We start from the raw sequence: 16,137 nt of genomic DNA on the forward strand, positions 1-16,137 counted from the left end.
CCAGCATGGTCTGATCAAGACAGACGTCAACCGGATCGAGAGATCGTATTGTCCGAAGATCTTATCTGGTTGTGGTCCTAATTTCAGGAGACTATGACTATCACAGATCTACATGTAACCGTTGCTTTCCAGGCTATTCTCTCCAGCTCGATCCGCGGTTATGTGCCACAAGACAAATTTGTAACGTTTGCCAACATCTGACACACCCGCCACCAGCCGAGCGCTCAGGGCGCGTATGGTAAACGCCGTAATCCATAAAATAGCCAAGGTAGGTAGTCAGCGGTAACGTAGGCTTCGACGGGAGTTGCGTAGTGGTTCTCGTTACGGATAGTTCTAACGGTAATGCTCCCTGCTGGCATTGACAGCAAAAGTGATCAGCAGCTGGGACAGGCTAATCGATTTGCTTTTCCTCCGCCTCATATCATCTCGCAGATCAGCCAGTAAGGATGTCTCAGATGTTCTGACAGACCGCGCTTCCCGTCCACTCACGCTTCGCAATATTGAACGAACTCTGGCATGGATGTCGCGTAAACGAGAACAACAAATAATATCGAAAGCCTCGTGATCTTATGTAGTCGTGACGAACAAAGACAGGCTGCCCTCCGTCACGATGATTGTGCCTCCTCCACATGACGCGCATCAATGGACTCCCATTCTCCTAAAATAAAGGTTACAGGGAATTGTTGCGGGCTAGCATCGTCGTTCACATTCCAGAAGGCCGAGTAGTAGGATCGATCACTGGAGCGGTCTTGACCCCAGTAAAGCGATAATATTCCCTGGTTCAGTTGACACAAGGCATGCCGAGCTTGAAAGGGTTGCTGGTGGAGTTTGTTGAACACCGCTGAGAATACCTCAAGAGAGATTGTCAATTTGTAGCCTTCATAATCACTAAAATTGCATTCTCTACTTGCTCGTCGATAGCGTAGGGTAGGGTTGAGGGTCCTGCAATGACGATTTTGATAAAATATTTTGGGCACATGCTGTCTTGCCCAGACTTTTGCTCGTGTCTCAATCCCTTCAAGTTGTCTTAGAAATGCCTTATAAAAACTGCCACCGTGATGAGACGGAACTGAGGCGGTCAACATCTTCAATGACCCGAGCACCAGTCAATTGGTCATCTGGCTTTCAATATCAAGGAAGCCGAAGCTGAGGCAGAAACATGTCTCAAGCTTTGCAACACAAAACCGGGCTCTGCCTATAGAGAGACAGAAGCCATAAGTTGGTCCATACCAGTATTCGCACAGTATGAGACATAAAACGGAGCATGGGGCATCAAAGTAAACAAGCCTTTTGCATGACCCGCTGTGTCGTCCCTGTCTGTGCGGGTTAGCTTAGCATTAGGGGATGCCATTTGAGGAACAACTGGTTGGTTACTGGGCCAGAGTTGGCAAGGGTTTTCTTTTTTAGGGGTCTACTATTGACAGAGTTCGCTCCAGTCATGATGAGCTACGATTTGTTGGTGCATATGTCCGTCTCCTGATGAATGATGCAGTCATCAACAAAACAGCTGAACCTTTGGCCCTCCGCTGGCAGACGGGAAACGGGAGGAATGCTTATCACAAGACATGGTCTCAAGTTATAATTGTCATGGCTGACCGTTTGTGGCTTGTAATAAGCTAGATGAGTTGGACAGAGCCCCGAGCCACCACCACCGGCCCTGGGCCTTTTATTAAAATTGTGGCATTCGATCTCATCATGATTGTAAAATTCAATTAGTTGCCCACAAGCGCAGTTTCAGAAACCGTCAACACCCATATATAAGTACATAGAGTACGTATGAGGAAATACGTCAACTTTAATTGACACTTGAATGCACTCCTGAGTGGGTTTTAATGCGAAGAAATGCCACTCATCACACACTTTCAGCTGAAGTGCCGAATTGCTTCAAATGATTCAGGAGGGCTAATATGTAATATTTCGCTTTATGACTGAATGAGTTTGATCTAATGGTTGAGGTCATCATAGCAGATCGCTCACAGGACTAACATCATCTCCCAAGTCTTGTTTATTACTAATGACACTTGAACATCTCAGTCCCACCAAAGACTGCCAAGAGCCAGACGAGGTGAGGCGAAAACAGAGGCAGAAAAAGAACAGAGATAGATCCAGGGGGGGAGATGTTGGAGCTTTCCGGCAGTGCCGTGTGGCTATGGGCAGGGAAAAACCTCGTATGGCGTCCATATTTATGCCGTGGCCGTGAGACAGCATCCAAACATAGAAATTGTTCAAGGCCAAAGGGGGGCCTTGCGCTATGCCCGAGCTGCATTAGTGGTATCAGTGGTCTACCGTACTGACAATCCCACCTTTTTACCGTGGAGAGAGTAGAGAGCACTCTCCCTGTCGTGTACGAGGAGGAGAGGAGACTTGCATGTGGCCAGTCCAGTCCAGTCCAGTCCATTTCAGTCCAGTCCCAAGAAAACAATCCCTTTTCCCAGCCAAGCCCATGTTGTTTTTGTTGGTGTCCATACCTTTCCTTTACCTTGGCAAGTAGAGTTACCAGTCCAAGTCCAATCGTTCTGGTGAAGGCTTCTGTTTCCGGGGCCTGGCTCTTCTTCCCTTCTTTAAATCTTTATTATTGTTTTTATCCGACACTCGTTTCGTCTACTAGCATTCTCAACCTTCGCTGAGTGCCTGTTTGACTGTTGAACAACCAACCTAGACGATAATACGATCGAAACTAACGACGACCATAACAACTTCCTAATAACCCAATTCGCAACAACAGCCTTTCTGCTGAAACCCAGATCTACCGAGTCGTTACAACCTTCGAGAGCCACTTGCTGGCTGCTTGTCCATCATGGCCATGAGCCTACCACAGCTCGGCGGCGCAGGAGGCCCTCACACTCAACCCTCTTTGCCATCGCTGCCTGCACATCTTCAATCCGACACGCATCTCACTGCTCATCTCGCCAGTCGCTTCCATGTTTCGCATCCTACCGCTCGGCTGTCTTCTCACGCCCTCATCTCTCTCAACACCTATACCAACTCCTCAAAGGGTCCCGATGGTGGCAAGGAAGGTAGCGCCATGGCTGGCGCCGAGGAAATCGCTGACAGAGCCTTTCTGCGATTAGGACATAGATCCGAGAACCAAGCCGTTGTCTTTTTGTAAGTTATGATGCTGAAAGCGCGGCACCTGAACCCAAAGTTTACGAATACTAATATACGCATTCAGGGGTGAATCTGGCGCTGGAAAGTCTACTATTCGAGCCCACCTCCTGACTGCTCTTCTCAACAAATCGTCAACGCCTCTGTCCACAAAGCTCTCTCTCGCCGCATATGTCTTTGATAGTCTCACAACTACCAAGACCGCTACAACACCCACTGCTTCCAAGTCCGGGCTCTTCTACGAGTTGCAGTACGATACTTCAGCCACCACAAACCCTGTTCTGATTGGTGGTAAGCTCTTAGATCATCGCCTGGAGCGTAGCCGTATCGCCGATGTTCCTACAGGAGAGCGCAACTTCCACGTTCTGTACTATCTTCTTGCCGGAACAAGCGAGGCTGAAAAGTCTCATCTCGGCTTGGACGGTGGTTCTGTCACTGGAACCACTCAAAAACGATGGAAGTATCTCGGCCATCCCACTCAGCTCAAGGTCGGAATCAACGACGCCGAGGGTTTCCAAGTTTTCAAAAATGCTCTGCGAAAGCTGGAATTTCCTCGCGCTGAAATAGCCGAGATTTGCCAAATTCTCGCCAGTATTCTTCACATCGGTCAACTAGAGTTTGAGACAACTAGCCAGACCAGCGTAACTGGCGATGATAGTGGTGGCTTCTCCCACGAGGGTGGTACAACCATCACCGCTGTCAAGAACAAGGATGTTCTCAGCATCATCGCTGCTTTCCTTGGTGTCAGCGCCGCTGACCTCCAGACCACCCTGGGATATAAGACCAAGATGATTCACCGAGAACGTGTCACTGTTATGCTCGACCCCAACGGTGCCCGTGCCCACGCTGGAGAGCTTGCCCGAACACTCTACTCCCTTCTCGTTGCTTGGATTCTCGAGACCATCAACCAGCGACTTTGTGCACCCGAGGAGTCTATTGCCAACACTGTCTCGATCGTCGATTTCCCTGGGTTCTGTCAGCAAACTCCCACTGGCTCTGCGCTCGACCAACTTCTCAATAATGCCGCTACCGAATGCATTTACAACCTTACTCTCCAGAACTTCTTCGACCGCAAGGCTGACATGCTGGAGTCCGAGGAAGTCAGTGTTGCTGCGACCAGCTATTTCGACAATTCGGACGCTGTTCGAGGCATCCTGAAGCCCGGCAATGGCCTTCTCAGCATTCTCGATGATCAAACTCGACGAAACCGAACAGATATGCAGTTCCTTGAGGCTCTCCGAAGACGTTTCGATGGCAAGAACGCTGCTATCGAGGTTGGCTCTGCTCAAGCTAAGCTTCCTGGAAGCAACTTCATGACTGAGAATACCTCTGCCGTCTTCACCGTGAAGCACTTTGCTGGTGAGGTGGATTACCCTGTCAAGGGACTCATCGAGGAGAACGGCGAGATCATCTCTGGTGATCTCCTCAATATGATCAACGGTACCAAGAGCGAGTTTGTTGCTCGTCTTTTCGGCCAAGACGCTCTCCAGACCGTGACTCACCCCAATGAACGCACTACTGTTATGCAGGCTACTGTCAGCTCAAAGCCTATGCGAGCGCCTAGTGTCATGTCTAGAAAGACGCACCGAACTGGTCGCCCCAGCACAGCTTACAAGCGCCAGCAGCAAGAGGCTATGGAGGAGTTAGATCAGCAGAGCCAAGCTGGAGAGTCTAAGAAGAACGCCAAGATGACTCTCGATCAAGGTGCTTCAGGCCAGTTCCTTGCCTCGCTGGACAATGTCCAGAAGGCTGTCACTGACCCCGGCACCAACTCATATTTCGTCTTTTGCTTGAAGCCCAACGATCGACGAATTGCAAACCAGTTCGACAGTAAGTGCGTTCGTATGCAGGTCCAAACTTTTGGTATTGCAGAAATCAGCCAGCGTCTTCGATCTGCCGATTTCAGTTTATTCTTGCCTTTCGGCGAGTTTTTGGGTATGACAGATGCGGAGACAATTTTGGTTGGCAGTGAACGAGAACGTGCTGAGATGGTCATTGAGGAGAAGCAGTGGCCCCAGAATGAAGTCAGAGTCGGTGCCACTGGTGTTTTCCTTAGTGAACGCTGCTGGATGGAGATTGCCCAGCTCGGGGAGGCAGTCTCAGTTGCTGGCCGCTACGGTGGCTTGCCCTCATCCGATGCTGGCGATGGTCTCACACCTGCTGAGTCTATGGCTTTTGGCGCCTCCAAGGAGCATTTGGTTTCCGGTGGCAATACCCCTCTCATGTACGGTGAGAAGGCCAAGGGTGGTTACTTCACCGACGATACTCGATCCGAGGCTGGTGTTTCTGCCTTTGGTGGTGGTGACATGTTCAAGAACCTCGACACACGTGAGCAGATGGCTGAGCGAGGCAACGAGAAGTCTCTCGAGGAGGTTGAGGAGTACCGAGATAAGCCTAGCCGCAAGCGCTGGGTAGCTCTCGTCTTCTTCCTCACTTGGTTCATCCCCGACTTTGCCATCAGGCTGATCGGACGTATGCCTCGAAAGGATGTTCGTATGGCCTGGAGAGAGAAGGTGGCGATTAACATGCTCATTTGGTTGATGTGTGCCGTCGCCGCCTTCTTCATGGTCGGATTCCCCACGCTCATTTGTCCCAAGCAGTATGTTTACAGCTCCAACGAACTCTCTTCCTACGACGGCAACAAGGGCAGCAAGGGTGCCTACGTTGCTATCCGCGGCTTCGTTATTGACCTCAATGCCTTCATTCCCAACCATTATCCTGGTAGCAACCTTGTCAGTGAGGATACTCTCTTGAACTATGCCGGCAAGGATATCAGCGCTCTTTTCCCCATCCAAGTGTCTGCTCTTTGCCAGGGCAAAGACGGTCAGATTCCTCCTGAGGTCACTCTTGACAACCGAAACACCAACATCACTGGCCAGCCACAGCTTCTTGCTTCCAGAGATATTGATGTCAACTCCGTCTACCATGATTTCCGTTATTACACCAACGACAGCCGACCTGATTGGTACTTCGAGCAGATGTACACCTTTAAGCATGTCTACCTCAAGGGTCGCATGGGTTACAGCCCCAAATATGTGAAGAAACTGGCCCGAGACAGTTCTTGGAACGTTGTCACTATTCACGGAAAGGTTTACGACATGACCAAGTACCTCCAGGGTGGTCTCCGCCTCAAGGCTAAGGCCGGCAAGCCTACTCCCAACATTCCAGGTGCCACAGACTTTATGGAGGACAGTGTTGTCCAGCTGTTCCGAAGTGCCAAGGGTCAGGATGTTTCCAAGTACTGGGATAACATCAAGCTCAGCCCTGTCAAGAAACAACGCATGGAGACCTGCCTGAACAACCTCTTCTACATTGGTGACTCAGATACTCGAAACTCCGTCCGTTGTCAGTTCGCTACGTACTTCATCTTGGCTATTTCAGTCATGCTGGCATCTATCTTGGTCTTCAAGTTCCTTGCTGCGCTCCAATTCGGTGGCAAGAACGTGCCCGAGAACCTTGACAAGTTCGTCATGTGTATGATTCCCGCTTATACCGAAGATGAAGACTCGTTGCGACGTGCTATTGACTCGCTTTCTCGCATGAAGTATGATGATAAGCGCAAGCTTCTTGTCGTTGTCTGTGACGGTATGATTATCGGTCAAGGTAACGACAGGCCTACGCCTCGCATCGTGCTGGATATTCTTGGTGTCTCCGAGACCGTCGACCCCGAGCCTCTCAGTTTCGAGGCTCTCGGTGAGGGTATGAAGCAGCATAATATGGGTAAGATCTACTCGGGTCTTTACGAGGTCCAAGGCCACATCGTCCCCTTTATGGTCATTGTCAAGGTGGGCAAGCCTTCTGAGGTTTCTCGCCCCGGTAACCGTGGTAAACGAGACTCCCAGATGGTTCTCATGCGTTTCCTCAACCGCGTCCACTACAACCTCGCCATGAGTCCCATGGAGCTGGAGATGTATCACCAGATCCGCAATATTATTGGCGTGAATCCAACCTTCTACGAATATCTTTTCCAAATCGATGCCGATACTGTCGTCGCTCCAGACTCAGCTACTCGAATGATTTCAGCCTTCATCGATGATACTCGCCTGATTGCTTGCTGTGGTGAAACCGCTCTCACCAACGCCAAGGGCTCTTTCATCACTATGATTCAGGTCTACGAGTACTGGATTTCACATAACTTGTCCAAGGCATTCGAGAGTTTGTTCGGCTCAGTCACTTGCTTGCCTGGTTGTTTCTCCATGTACCGAATTCGCGCTGCGGAGACCGGCAAGCCTTTGTTCGTCAGCAAGGAGATCGTTGAAGACTACTCCACGATTCGTGTTGATACTCTGCACATGAAGAACTTGCTCCATCTTGGTGAGGATCGATATCTCACAACCTTGCTCCTCAAGTATCACTCCAAGTATAAGACAAAGTACCTCTTCAGCGCACAAGCCTGGACTATTGCTCCTGACTCCTGGTCTGTCTTCCTGTCTCAGCGACGTCGTTGGATCAACTCTACCGTACACAACTTGGCTGAGCTTATTCCTTTGGCCCAGCTTTGCGGCTTCTGCTGTTTCAGTATGCGTTTTGTTGTCTTCATCGATCTTCTGAGCACTATCGTCCAACCTGTCATTGTCATGTATATCGTGTACCTGATTTACCAAGTCGCTACCAACCCGTCAGTTGTGCCTATTACAGCTTTCTTGTTGCTTGGTGCCATCTACGGTCTACAGGCCGTCATCTTCATCCTCCGACGCAAGTGGGAGATGGTTGGTTGGATGATCATGTATATTGCTGCCATTCCTGTCTTCTCTTTCGGTCTGCCCCTGTATTCCTTCTGGCATATGGATGACTTCAACTGGGGTAACACTCGAGTTATTGCTGGCGAAGCCGGCAAGAAGATTGTTGTTTCAGACGAGGGCAAGTTTGATCCCAGCTCGATCCCTCGCAAGAAGTGGGAGGAGTACCAAGCCGAGCTATGGGAGACACAGACCCAGACTGCTCGTGATGATGTGCGATCAGAGATCTCTGGTTACAGTTATGCCACCAAGGCTCAGGGACCCTTCTCTGAGTACGGTGGTGGCTACCAGCCCAGCCGCCCTGGCTCAACAGCTGGCTTCGGCCACCAGAACATGTCTCGCATGTCTCTGGCCCATTCTGAGATGCCTGGCAACCGTGCGAGCCAGTTTGGTGGCTCACAATTCTTCTCTCCCGAGGAGATGGTTGGCATGCCTAGTGATGATGCCCTCCTCGCCGAGATTCGCGACATCCTCAAGACAGCCGACTTGATGACTGTCACCAAGAAGGGCATAAAGCAAGAGCTGGAGAGGCGATTTAATGTTCCTCTAGACGCGAAGAGGGCCTATATCAACTCTGGTAAGTCAATACTCTATAACCCATTCATTTCATTCGATCTCATGCTAACAATTTCTCAGCAACTGAAGCCCTGCTTTCTGGCCAATTGTAGACTGTTTAGACTCAGCATGTATCCATTGAGACGGTCGTTATAATGCCCATACAGCCTTGCGATAATCTTGTTTAAATCTGTTTTGGAGTGTGTTCATATTTTACAACGGCGAATTCTGGATGGGAAATTAAAAAAACTCAACACTTTTGTTAACGGCAGAATAAAAAGGCTGCTCTTATCCATATTAATGCGTGGGGTAGTTAGCGAGGGAGAGTATCTTTTGTGTCTAGGGGTATATATATTTTGTCGTCTTTATGGTGTCCGTTCTGGTTATTGTTTGGTAGATGGATGGATCTGTACATATGTACGAACAAATTTGAACAATGATGTTTCAGTGATAATATTGACACCATGAACTTCTCAATCGATGCTTGAAGTCGACTGCACAGATCGCGAGCATTTGTGTACCTATAGGAGATGTTCGTTTCCTTGATACGTGGAAGTCTTTGTCGTCTTCTTATGCTGGGTATTAACAGTTGTATGTATAAATTTGTCTAGCTTGTATATCCAATCCATTCATCTTTACGAATTATGCCTGGCGAGTAACTTTTCGACGCCACCCTTACTCCAGACCTTGACCTTTTCTTGATCACATGTCTCCCATACCCTTGTCATGAGTGCAACCATTACATCTGCCTCTTCACCTCCCTCAGATGCAGCCCGTTGCGAGTCCAGCCAGCTGAGGATGCCAAAGCGAGTCGTCAACGTGGTGCTACCGCCTTCGATGCAAGTCGCGCGAAACAATAGGCGTAGCAGACGAGTTCGTAGATTGACACGTAAGTAAGGGTTAGCACCGAGAGCGAGTATCTTCTCGAACCATCGCTTGCGATGAAAGATGCCAAGGTCAGAGGGTGTGCGCAAGCTGTCAAGGAGGTAGGTGAGAAGCCATGTGATTTCGGTGTAATACTTATCATCTTCTGAGGGTTCACCATGAAGAATGTCGTGGGCGAGGGGAAGCTTTTCAGCAGACCAGACAGGGCTGCGCGTGAGGAAGCTGTTGATTTTGGGGTAGAGTGGGTGCAGTGGATTCTTCAGGACATCCAGAGCGTGGATGGCGAAGGCAGTGAAGGCAGAAGGGACTGGGCCTTTGTCAACTTGATCACGCGATGACTCGGCAAGTTCGCACAAGAGGAGCCAAACTTGTTCCTTTTCTTCGTATGAAGATTCCTTGAGCTTGGCAGCCATCTTGAGAATGCTGGTAAGGGATTCCTTGCGGATGTTGGTATGGGGAGAGGAGAGGAGGCGAATCAAAGCTGCTGCCCAGCCGTCTTCGACGAGGTCTTCAGCGTTTTTGCCAGCCCATTTTGTCAAAGCTGTCGTATCCTCGTCTTCGGGGAGTGGTACATGAAGCATAGCCTCTAGCTTTGAAGAATCATCAATGGTCGAGCCATCTTTTGAACCCTGCGCATCAACAGTATCGGCATCAGACATATCTTCATCAGCATCTGTATCATTAGACCTTTCCTCCTTGAGCTTTTTCATCTTGACCTTGCTTGACGAAAACTGTCCTGAGATGCGTTTGTATAGAGCTTTGGTGAGTTGCTTTCCCGGCTTGGATTTGTATGAAGTAGTGAAGTAGCAAGATAAGAACTGGCCAAGCGCAGCTTCTTCATCGCTGCTAGCAGAGCCCATTGCAAACGGCAACTGCTCTACCAGGGTCACGTTAACCAAAGCAGTCTCACTACCAGATAATACACCATCTTCCTGGGCATATGTTTCTAACAAATCGAGATACTTGATTGGCGAGGAGGCACATCGGTTGACGCAGTTGTCAACATATGACCAAACTTTCTCCATTGGCTTTGCCTTGCTCTCGGCTAGCGTTGTCTGGAGGGCCTCGAATAGTGGGCTCATCAGGGACGCCTTCGTTACCATCTGGTTCTCAACTGCGACCTCGCCTAGAACCTTCTTCAGCTGGTGGAAAGAAAGATCTCGATTCTTATCACAAAGCAGCCGTAGGAGGGCGGTGTATGGCGACGATCCTGCTCCATCAATGAGATTGTCTATCCTTGAGAACCAACGCATACCAGGGGAATAACTGGCAATTGACACTAAGTTCTCTAGCTCCATAACTCTTAGTGACTCGTCCTCATGCTGCTCGCTTTCCTTGTTGAGCGACTTGAGAGCTTCTGTGAAGAAAGGCGAAACGTCAAAGTTGGCAGCAAGAGCAACTTGGGGAATAACTTCATAGTAAAGGCGTAGCAAACGACTGGCCATGGTCTTATGGAGAATGTTCTCAGCTGGTATTCCCTTGTAAGACCGAACGATTTCCTTCATGTCCGGAATACGTTGGCAAAACGCATCGATTAAACGACGGCTCGCTTCTGCCCAGACAGGATCAATGCCTTTCGAAACCTCTTCATGCATCTTGACAGCTTCAGCTAACTTCTCAATCGCCACGATCAGGATGCGCGTAGCAAAGAAAGATGTGAGATTGGATTTGGAGGAGAGACATCGGATCAGAACTTTTTGATTGATGGGGAGCGGAATAATGTTATCGAGGAGGATGGACGTGGGAGGAGGTGCCTTAGCAGATCGCGATCGATCTCCGAAGCGAGGAGGGAGAGGTAGTTGCATAGTGTTGAAAAGGAACGCGGCATATCCAATCCATGTCATGGATAACTTTGGTTCGAACGTGAAAGATCGGTTGCTTAGAAAATATTTTGCAGTAAGTTCAGGGGCAGCAGTGAAGATTGCTACCAGAAGCTCGCTATGTTTCAAACTGGACCAAGGGCGCAACTTTTGAGCGAATTCGGCAAGGACAAAGTTGTACACAGGAATGTCTTGTTTATATCTGTCGGCGAAGAGAGCGCCCTGTGTACCAGCCTTAGCACGCCCACTTGGCGTTGGGTCCTCTTCAGACTCTTTGGGGTATAGACCAGTGGAAGGATATAAAATACCAGCAGTAGGCGTCGTGCAGATGTAGATGAGGAGTTGGTGGGCCTTGTAGCTCACCGTTGACTTCTCATCGACATCCTCGCCATCGCTGGTGTATGTGTACAGAGCTAAGAAGCGCACCAACGACTTGGTGTTGAAACATCGGAATTTGACTTCTCTGGGGACCTTGTCATCTTTGAGGACATAGAGCTTTAAAGAGTCGAGGATATCCACAACGAGGTAGGCAGGGTCGCTTTTGATCATATAAGTCACATGTGACAAAAGTTCCTTCTGCGATACAAGTTCTTTACGCCCATCTGAACCCAGGAACTTGAGAAGGCTCAAGAAAAAACGGACAGCATTTGTTCTGACGGAAGCTTTGCGCACATCTTCATGCGTATCTCCAGTATGCCCGATTTCAAGATTTCGCCCAAACGATGCCAATGTGAAATTTCGAGCGCGGAAGATTCGCTTCGCATAGGCGCCCCCATCTAGGCATGTAGCTTCTCGAAGGAGACGGAGAGTAGGTGAGATTATAAAACCCTTGCTCTTTTCTGCTGACAGATTCTTTGCCAATGATTTCAATTGCTGTTCTTGGAGAAGGGTCTGGCAGATACCGAGGCCATGCTTGACAAGCTGTAGTGAGCCTGAGAGGATCTGGAGTAGCAAAGCCAGAACAACGGCAACAGAAGACATGACACCATCGTTGTTAACCTGCACGGCGAAAGACCACATTTCCATGATATCGTTGAGAAAGACTGCATCTTCGGATGTATCTCTGGGCTTGGCGGCTTCAAGGTATTGATGTAGAATGTCGAGATTGGCTCTTCGGTCGCCCTCTTCGTGGACTATTTGATCGAGGAGATTCTTGAAAGACTGAAGACCTACAGGGGTATGTATCAGCTCTAGTTTGTTGGTGCCTTCAATAACATCGTCACTTACCATGCCTGGCGTTGCGCAAATCCTGGTCGAAGGACAGCAGATTGCGTAATTGATCGCTCGAGGTGACTTCTTCGCTCGTTGGCGTCTCGTGTACGACTTTCTGGCGCTTGCGAAAAACAGCAGCGCCATCTCCGGTGTTGAAGTCTCGTTTGCCCATTTTTGACGACCTCGGAGCTTGTCGCAATCTAGATCTCTAATCCATGAATTTACTTGACTTTTTGGCGTTTTGCCACGCGTGACCGCTATCCCGCCTGCCAGATTCGGAATTACCTAGGGACAGCAGTGACCATGGTGTACGGTCGGTAGATCTATTACCCGGCGTTTGAAGTTTATCTGCCGTTTCTTCAAGTCTTGGGGAAAATAAATGGAACCTGACAAAATCTTGACATAGGCCAACTATATTTCAATTGACAGCACATAGTCGTTCTCATCTGCGGTGCTGTTTGGCCTTCCAATATGTTTCTTTGTGCTGTGGCTGTTGTATTTTGAGAGACTGGACTTTGAGCTGTTCAAAAACTCAAGGTACACACCATAGTATAAAGAAACTTGTCTGTACGTGGGGACGGCAGAGGCATTGCGAGGCTAGCGAGGGATACATACCAGATGGTTCCCTCAAGCAAGAGGAGGTTTGCATGTGGCGTGGATCTCTGCATGCTACTCTCAGCAACTTGCATTTGCTCTTCCAATGCCTTCAACATTTCCTCGGAGTGGTGGACAAGTGATGCCATGACTTGGTTACATTGCCTAAAACAGCATTGCCTTGCAATAAATCTTGGCGGAAGATAATCATCACCATCGGCCTCTAATCGACTGCTACACTTCCCACACAGAACGAGTCAAACAAACCAAACAACTCCACTCACAAAACGACGAGACCGCATCGATCCCACATCGTGAAGTCAAATGCGCCACTCCCGTTGCATCCGCCGCTGCAGAGTGGAAGGAGTCAACTGCGCAAGAAACAAGGAAAATATACATGAGAGGATCCTCCGTCTTTTTCGACAGCCATTCCCGAAGTCAAGACTGAGACAGGTCGCCCTCCGAACTGATTATTGCGCCTTGTGCGGGACGCTCTAAAAAAAAAAAAAAAAAAAAAAACCACCAGCCAGAATGAATAAAGGTCGCCACTTGCACATTCATCATCTGCTACTTTGTGCTTGATGGCGAACATACCATCGCATGTGATCGTGTTTTTGTCTCCAGTATCTTCAGAATTCTTCTAGGGCAAGCAAGAAAACTCAGAGCCTTTATCGTTAGTAACAAAAAAAAGCCAATGTAAAGGCCCTCTAGCATACGCTAGACTTGCCTAAATATTTTCATCATGCTGGAATACAACCTAAGGAACCCTCTGACGAGCTTCTGGATGCATCCCTGCCAAAGCTACCTTAGCCAAGCCAAGGTTGCGAAGCCACTCATGCTTCAACTTAAGAGTCGCTATTTTAAGAACCAGGGAATGGCAAAGTCAGGGGTACCCCTCAGTAAACACTTTCATCTGAAGACAAGGCAGCGGAAGGAAGCGCAACGAAATTTCGCTCGCAGGGCCCAAAAGCAAACAACACTACCTACGCGACTCCCTACTAAGCTAACAACCATGGATGTTTGCAGCAACAGGGAGCGGTCCGGCTGTCGATCAGGCTTGACACCGACCCAACTGCACGGTTTGACCCTTTGTCTCTCTGAGTCGAGATGCCCTAGTGTCCTAACAATACCGTACTTTTCTGGCACACTTCCTCTTGACCCCACAAATGAAGCCATCCTGCCATCCTGCCATCCTGCCATCCTGCCATCCTGCCATCCTAGCCATCCCACCTTGTTTGTTGGTGTTGAGTGGGTTTGGTGACTCTCACTGAGACAAAAGCCGGGCTGTGCATTGTTTCTCCGGCCGAGAGACGAAGATGCAATTGCAATACGACATTGCTATCAATGTAGTATGGCCGCTTACCATCAGATACCACTGAAGGGCCAAGAAATGCATTTCAGCCGTTCTGGTCTACCTGAGCCAAATATCAATCAAATTTCAGGGCTATCATCGTTTAGTCATTTTGTCTCAAGATTTCAAGGTTTCAAGGCAGGCGAATCGTATCGCGTCAGCTCACGCCTGAATACGGGTCATCACAATGGCCTCGTGCTCATCACTCTTCTGGGTGCCATGGAACATCTTTCACGGCTGTTTTGGGATGTAGCGACCAATTCTTTGGCCAAGTAATAACAAGCCTGGCCCAAAGGAGCATCTGGATTCGATGAGAGGGCAGATTGACAGGCGTTCCTGAAGCTCCCACGTTTCAAGAGACCCTAGCATTTCACAGCTCACAGACAAACGCGGTTGTCAGTCGCAAACTGGAAGAGTAACAAAACGTGCAGCATACCGATTTGATGGAGGAGAGATGATGAAGAGACCAAGTTCCGGGGTGCATCTACCAATCAGCCCGGCAGGACCAGGGTGTTGCCCAAACCGGCGGTGCAACCCCAAATAAGATGTATGGATGCAACGTCAGATGCTAATTCCAGGAAGGCAAACAGAGTCGACAAGGCTAGGATTTACACTAGGAGCCAGCAAGCGAGGCAAGCTTCTGTTGTGCGTTTAACGTAGAGAGCATGGCCAAGAGCTATGACCTTTGTTGTTTGAACATGCGCTCTGTACAACGTCTGACGAAGAACGTCTCTTGTTGAAGGTTACATGCCAGGCCAGACCGAATGACAGCTTGGGTATGGATGGAACTCATGCTTTGACGGCGCCTTCGCCAAGACCCAAGTTCACACCAGTTCGACGAGAGAATGTGAGAAATGCGCAGCGTGACGACACACAGCCTCGAACACAGGCAAAGGCCTCAAACCCCGTCATCTCACGCGGCTATCCAATACGGTAGCAGCACAAGACCTCGTCTGGGGTCTTTTGTGGCAAGGACAAGCAGACCAAAAAGTCAATGGAAGGATCCATGACCAGCCAAAGGGCGAGTTGGAAGTGGAATAGAGTGGAACCAAATGCACGACATCGACTTGACTCGACTCTCTAGACTTAAGCCAAGGGCAACAGCGACACCATCTCGGGCACTACGTGTGGCCCAGTCAATGTGTCTCTGTGGTGTTTTGATAGAGTTGGTGTGGAGCGCTAACATGATCGGGAGTCCGTCAGGACCATCTTCTAAGCGCCGACTGGTCCGGCGAGACAACCGACCCCGGTCCATCACCTGCACCGTGGGTTCGTCTTGGACAATCGTCAACCACTCGATACGTCGTCTTGCATCTCCCTTGGCTGCCGCCCATTCTTTCTCTTATTTAATTTTTTAAATTTCGATCGTAACGGAGCCTGAAGCTAACCCAGATCCCACTACAGACTCGTAGCAGGGACATGGTGCCAATACTGTCGTTTGTTGCCTCTATGGGTGTGGGTATACTACCATGGGAACGTCGCGGCCCGGCCGTCATCCACGAGATGGGCTGGGCTGCATTACAAGTTGCTTGCCGCTGTTTTGCTTCTCTTATTCTTTTATCTGCCGGGTCCCTGGTCCTCTTCCTGCAGCTTTCCCGTCTTGCTTCACTTTTTGTCCTATCCCATTCCTCTTCTGCATGTGCTAGTACTGGTGCTGGCTTACATATACGAAGTAGTGTACTGTACATACATACACACTCATATCCCACCTTATATCCATACGTTGGTCTGCCTTTCAGCCTCTCAGCCCTTTTTCTTTTCACTTCGTTGAGTAACGAATCGTCATTCTCTCCGCCATTCTCTTCTCACCCAACATTCTAAACGCCTTCTCGGTATGACGTGAGAGCTTCGCAGCATGACACACTCCGGTTCTCAC

The 16,137-nt window shown here is 49.3% G+C and overlaps 2 protein-coding genes across 2 annotated transcripts; one reads left to right on the forward strand and one right to left on the reverse strand.

The window, feature by feature from the left end:
• Nucleotides 1–2,797: 2,797 nt before the first annotated feature.
• On the forward strand, nucleotides 2,798–8,512 carry J7337_010709 (uncharacterized protein; the record flags this gene model as incomplete). Its single annotated transcript, XM_044828284.1, has 3 exons — nucleotides 2,798–3,105; nucleotides 3,173–8,421; nucleotides 8,481–8,512. 3 exons carry the CDS (start codon nucleotides 2,798–2,800, stop codon nucleotides 8,510–8,512), a joined length of 5,589 nt encoding a protein of 1,862 aa, XP_044676838.1.
• Nucleotides 8,513–9,034: 522 nt separating this feature from the next.
• J7337_010710 (uncharacterized protein) lies at nucleotides 9,035–12,488 on the reverse strand (the record flags this gene model as incomplete). The annotated part of the gene is made up of 2 exons (XM_044828285.1): nucleotides 9,035–12,273; nucleotides 12,332–12,488. 2 exons carry the CDS (start codon nucleotides 12,486–12,488, stop codon nucleotides 9,035–9,037), a joined length of 3,396 nt encoding a protein of 1,131 aa, XP_044676839.1.
• Nucleotides 12,489–16,137: the final 3,649 nt, after the last annotated feature.

The sequence above is a fragment of the Fusarium musae genome, chromosome 8 (genome assembly GCF_019915245.1).
Source record: "Fusarium musae strain F31 chromosome 8, whole genome shotgun sequence".
In the NCBI taxonomy this organism is placed as follows: domain Eukaryota; kingdom Fungi; phylum Ascomycota; class Sordariomycetes; order Hypocreales; family Nectriaceae; genus Fusarium; species Fusarium musae.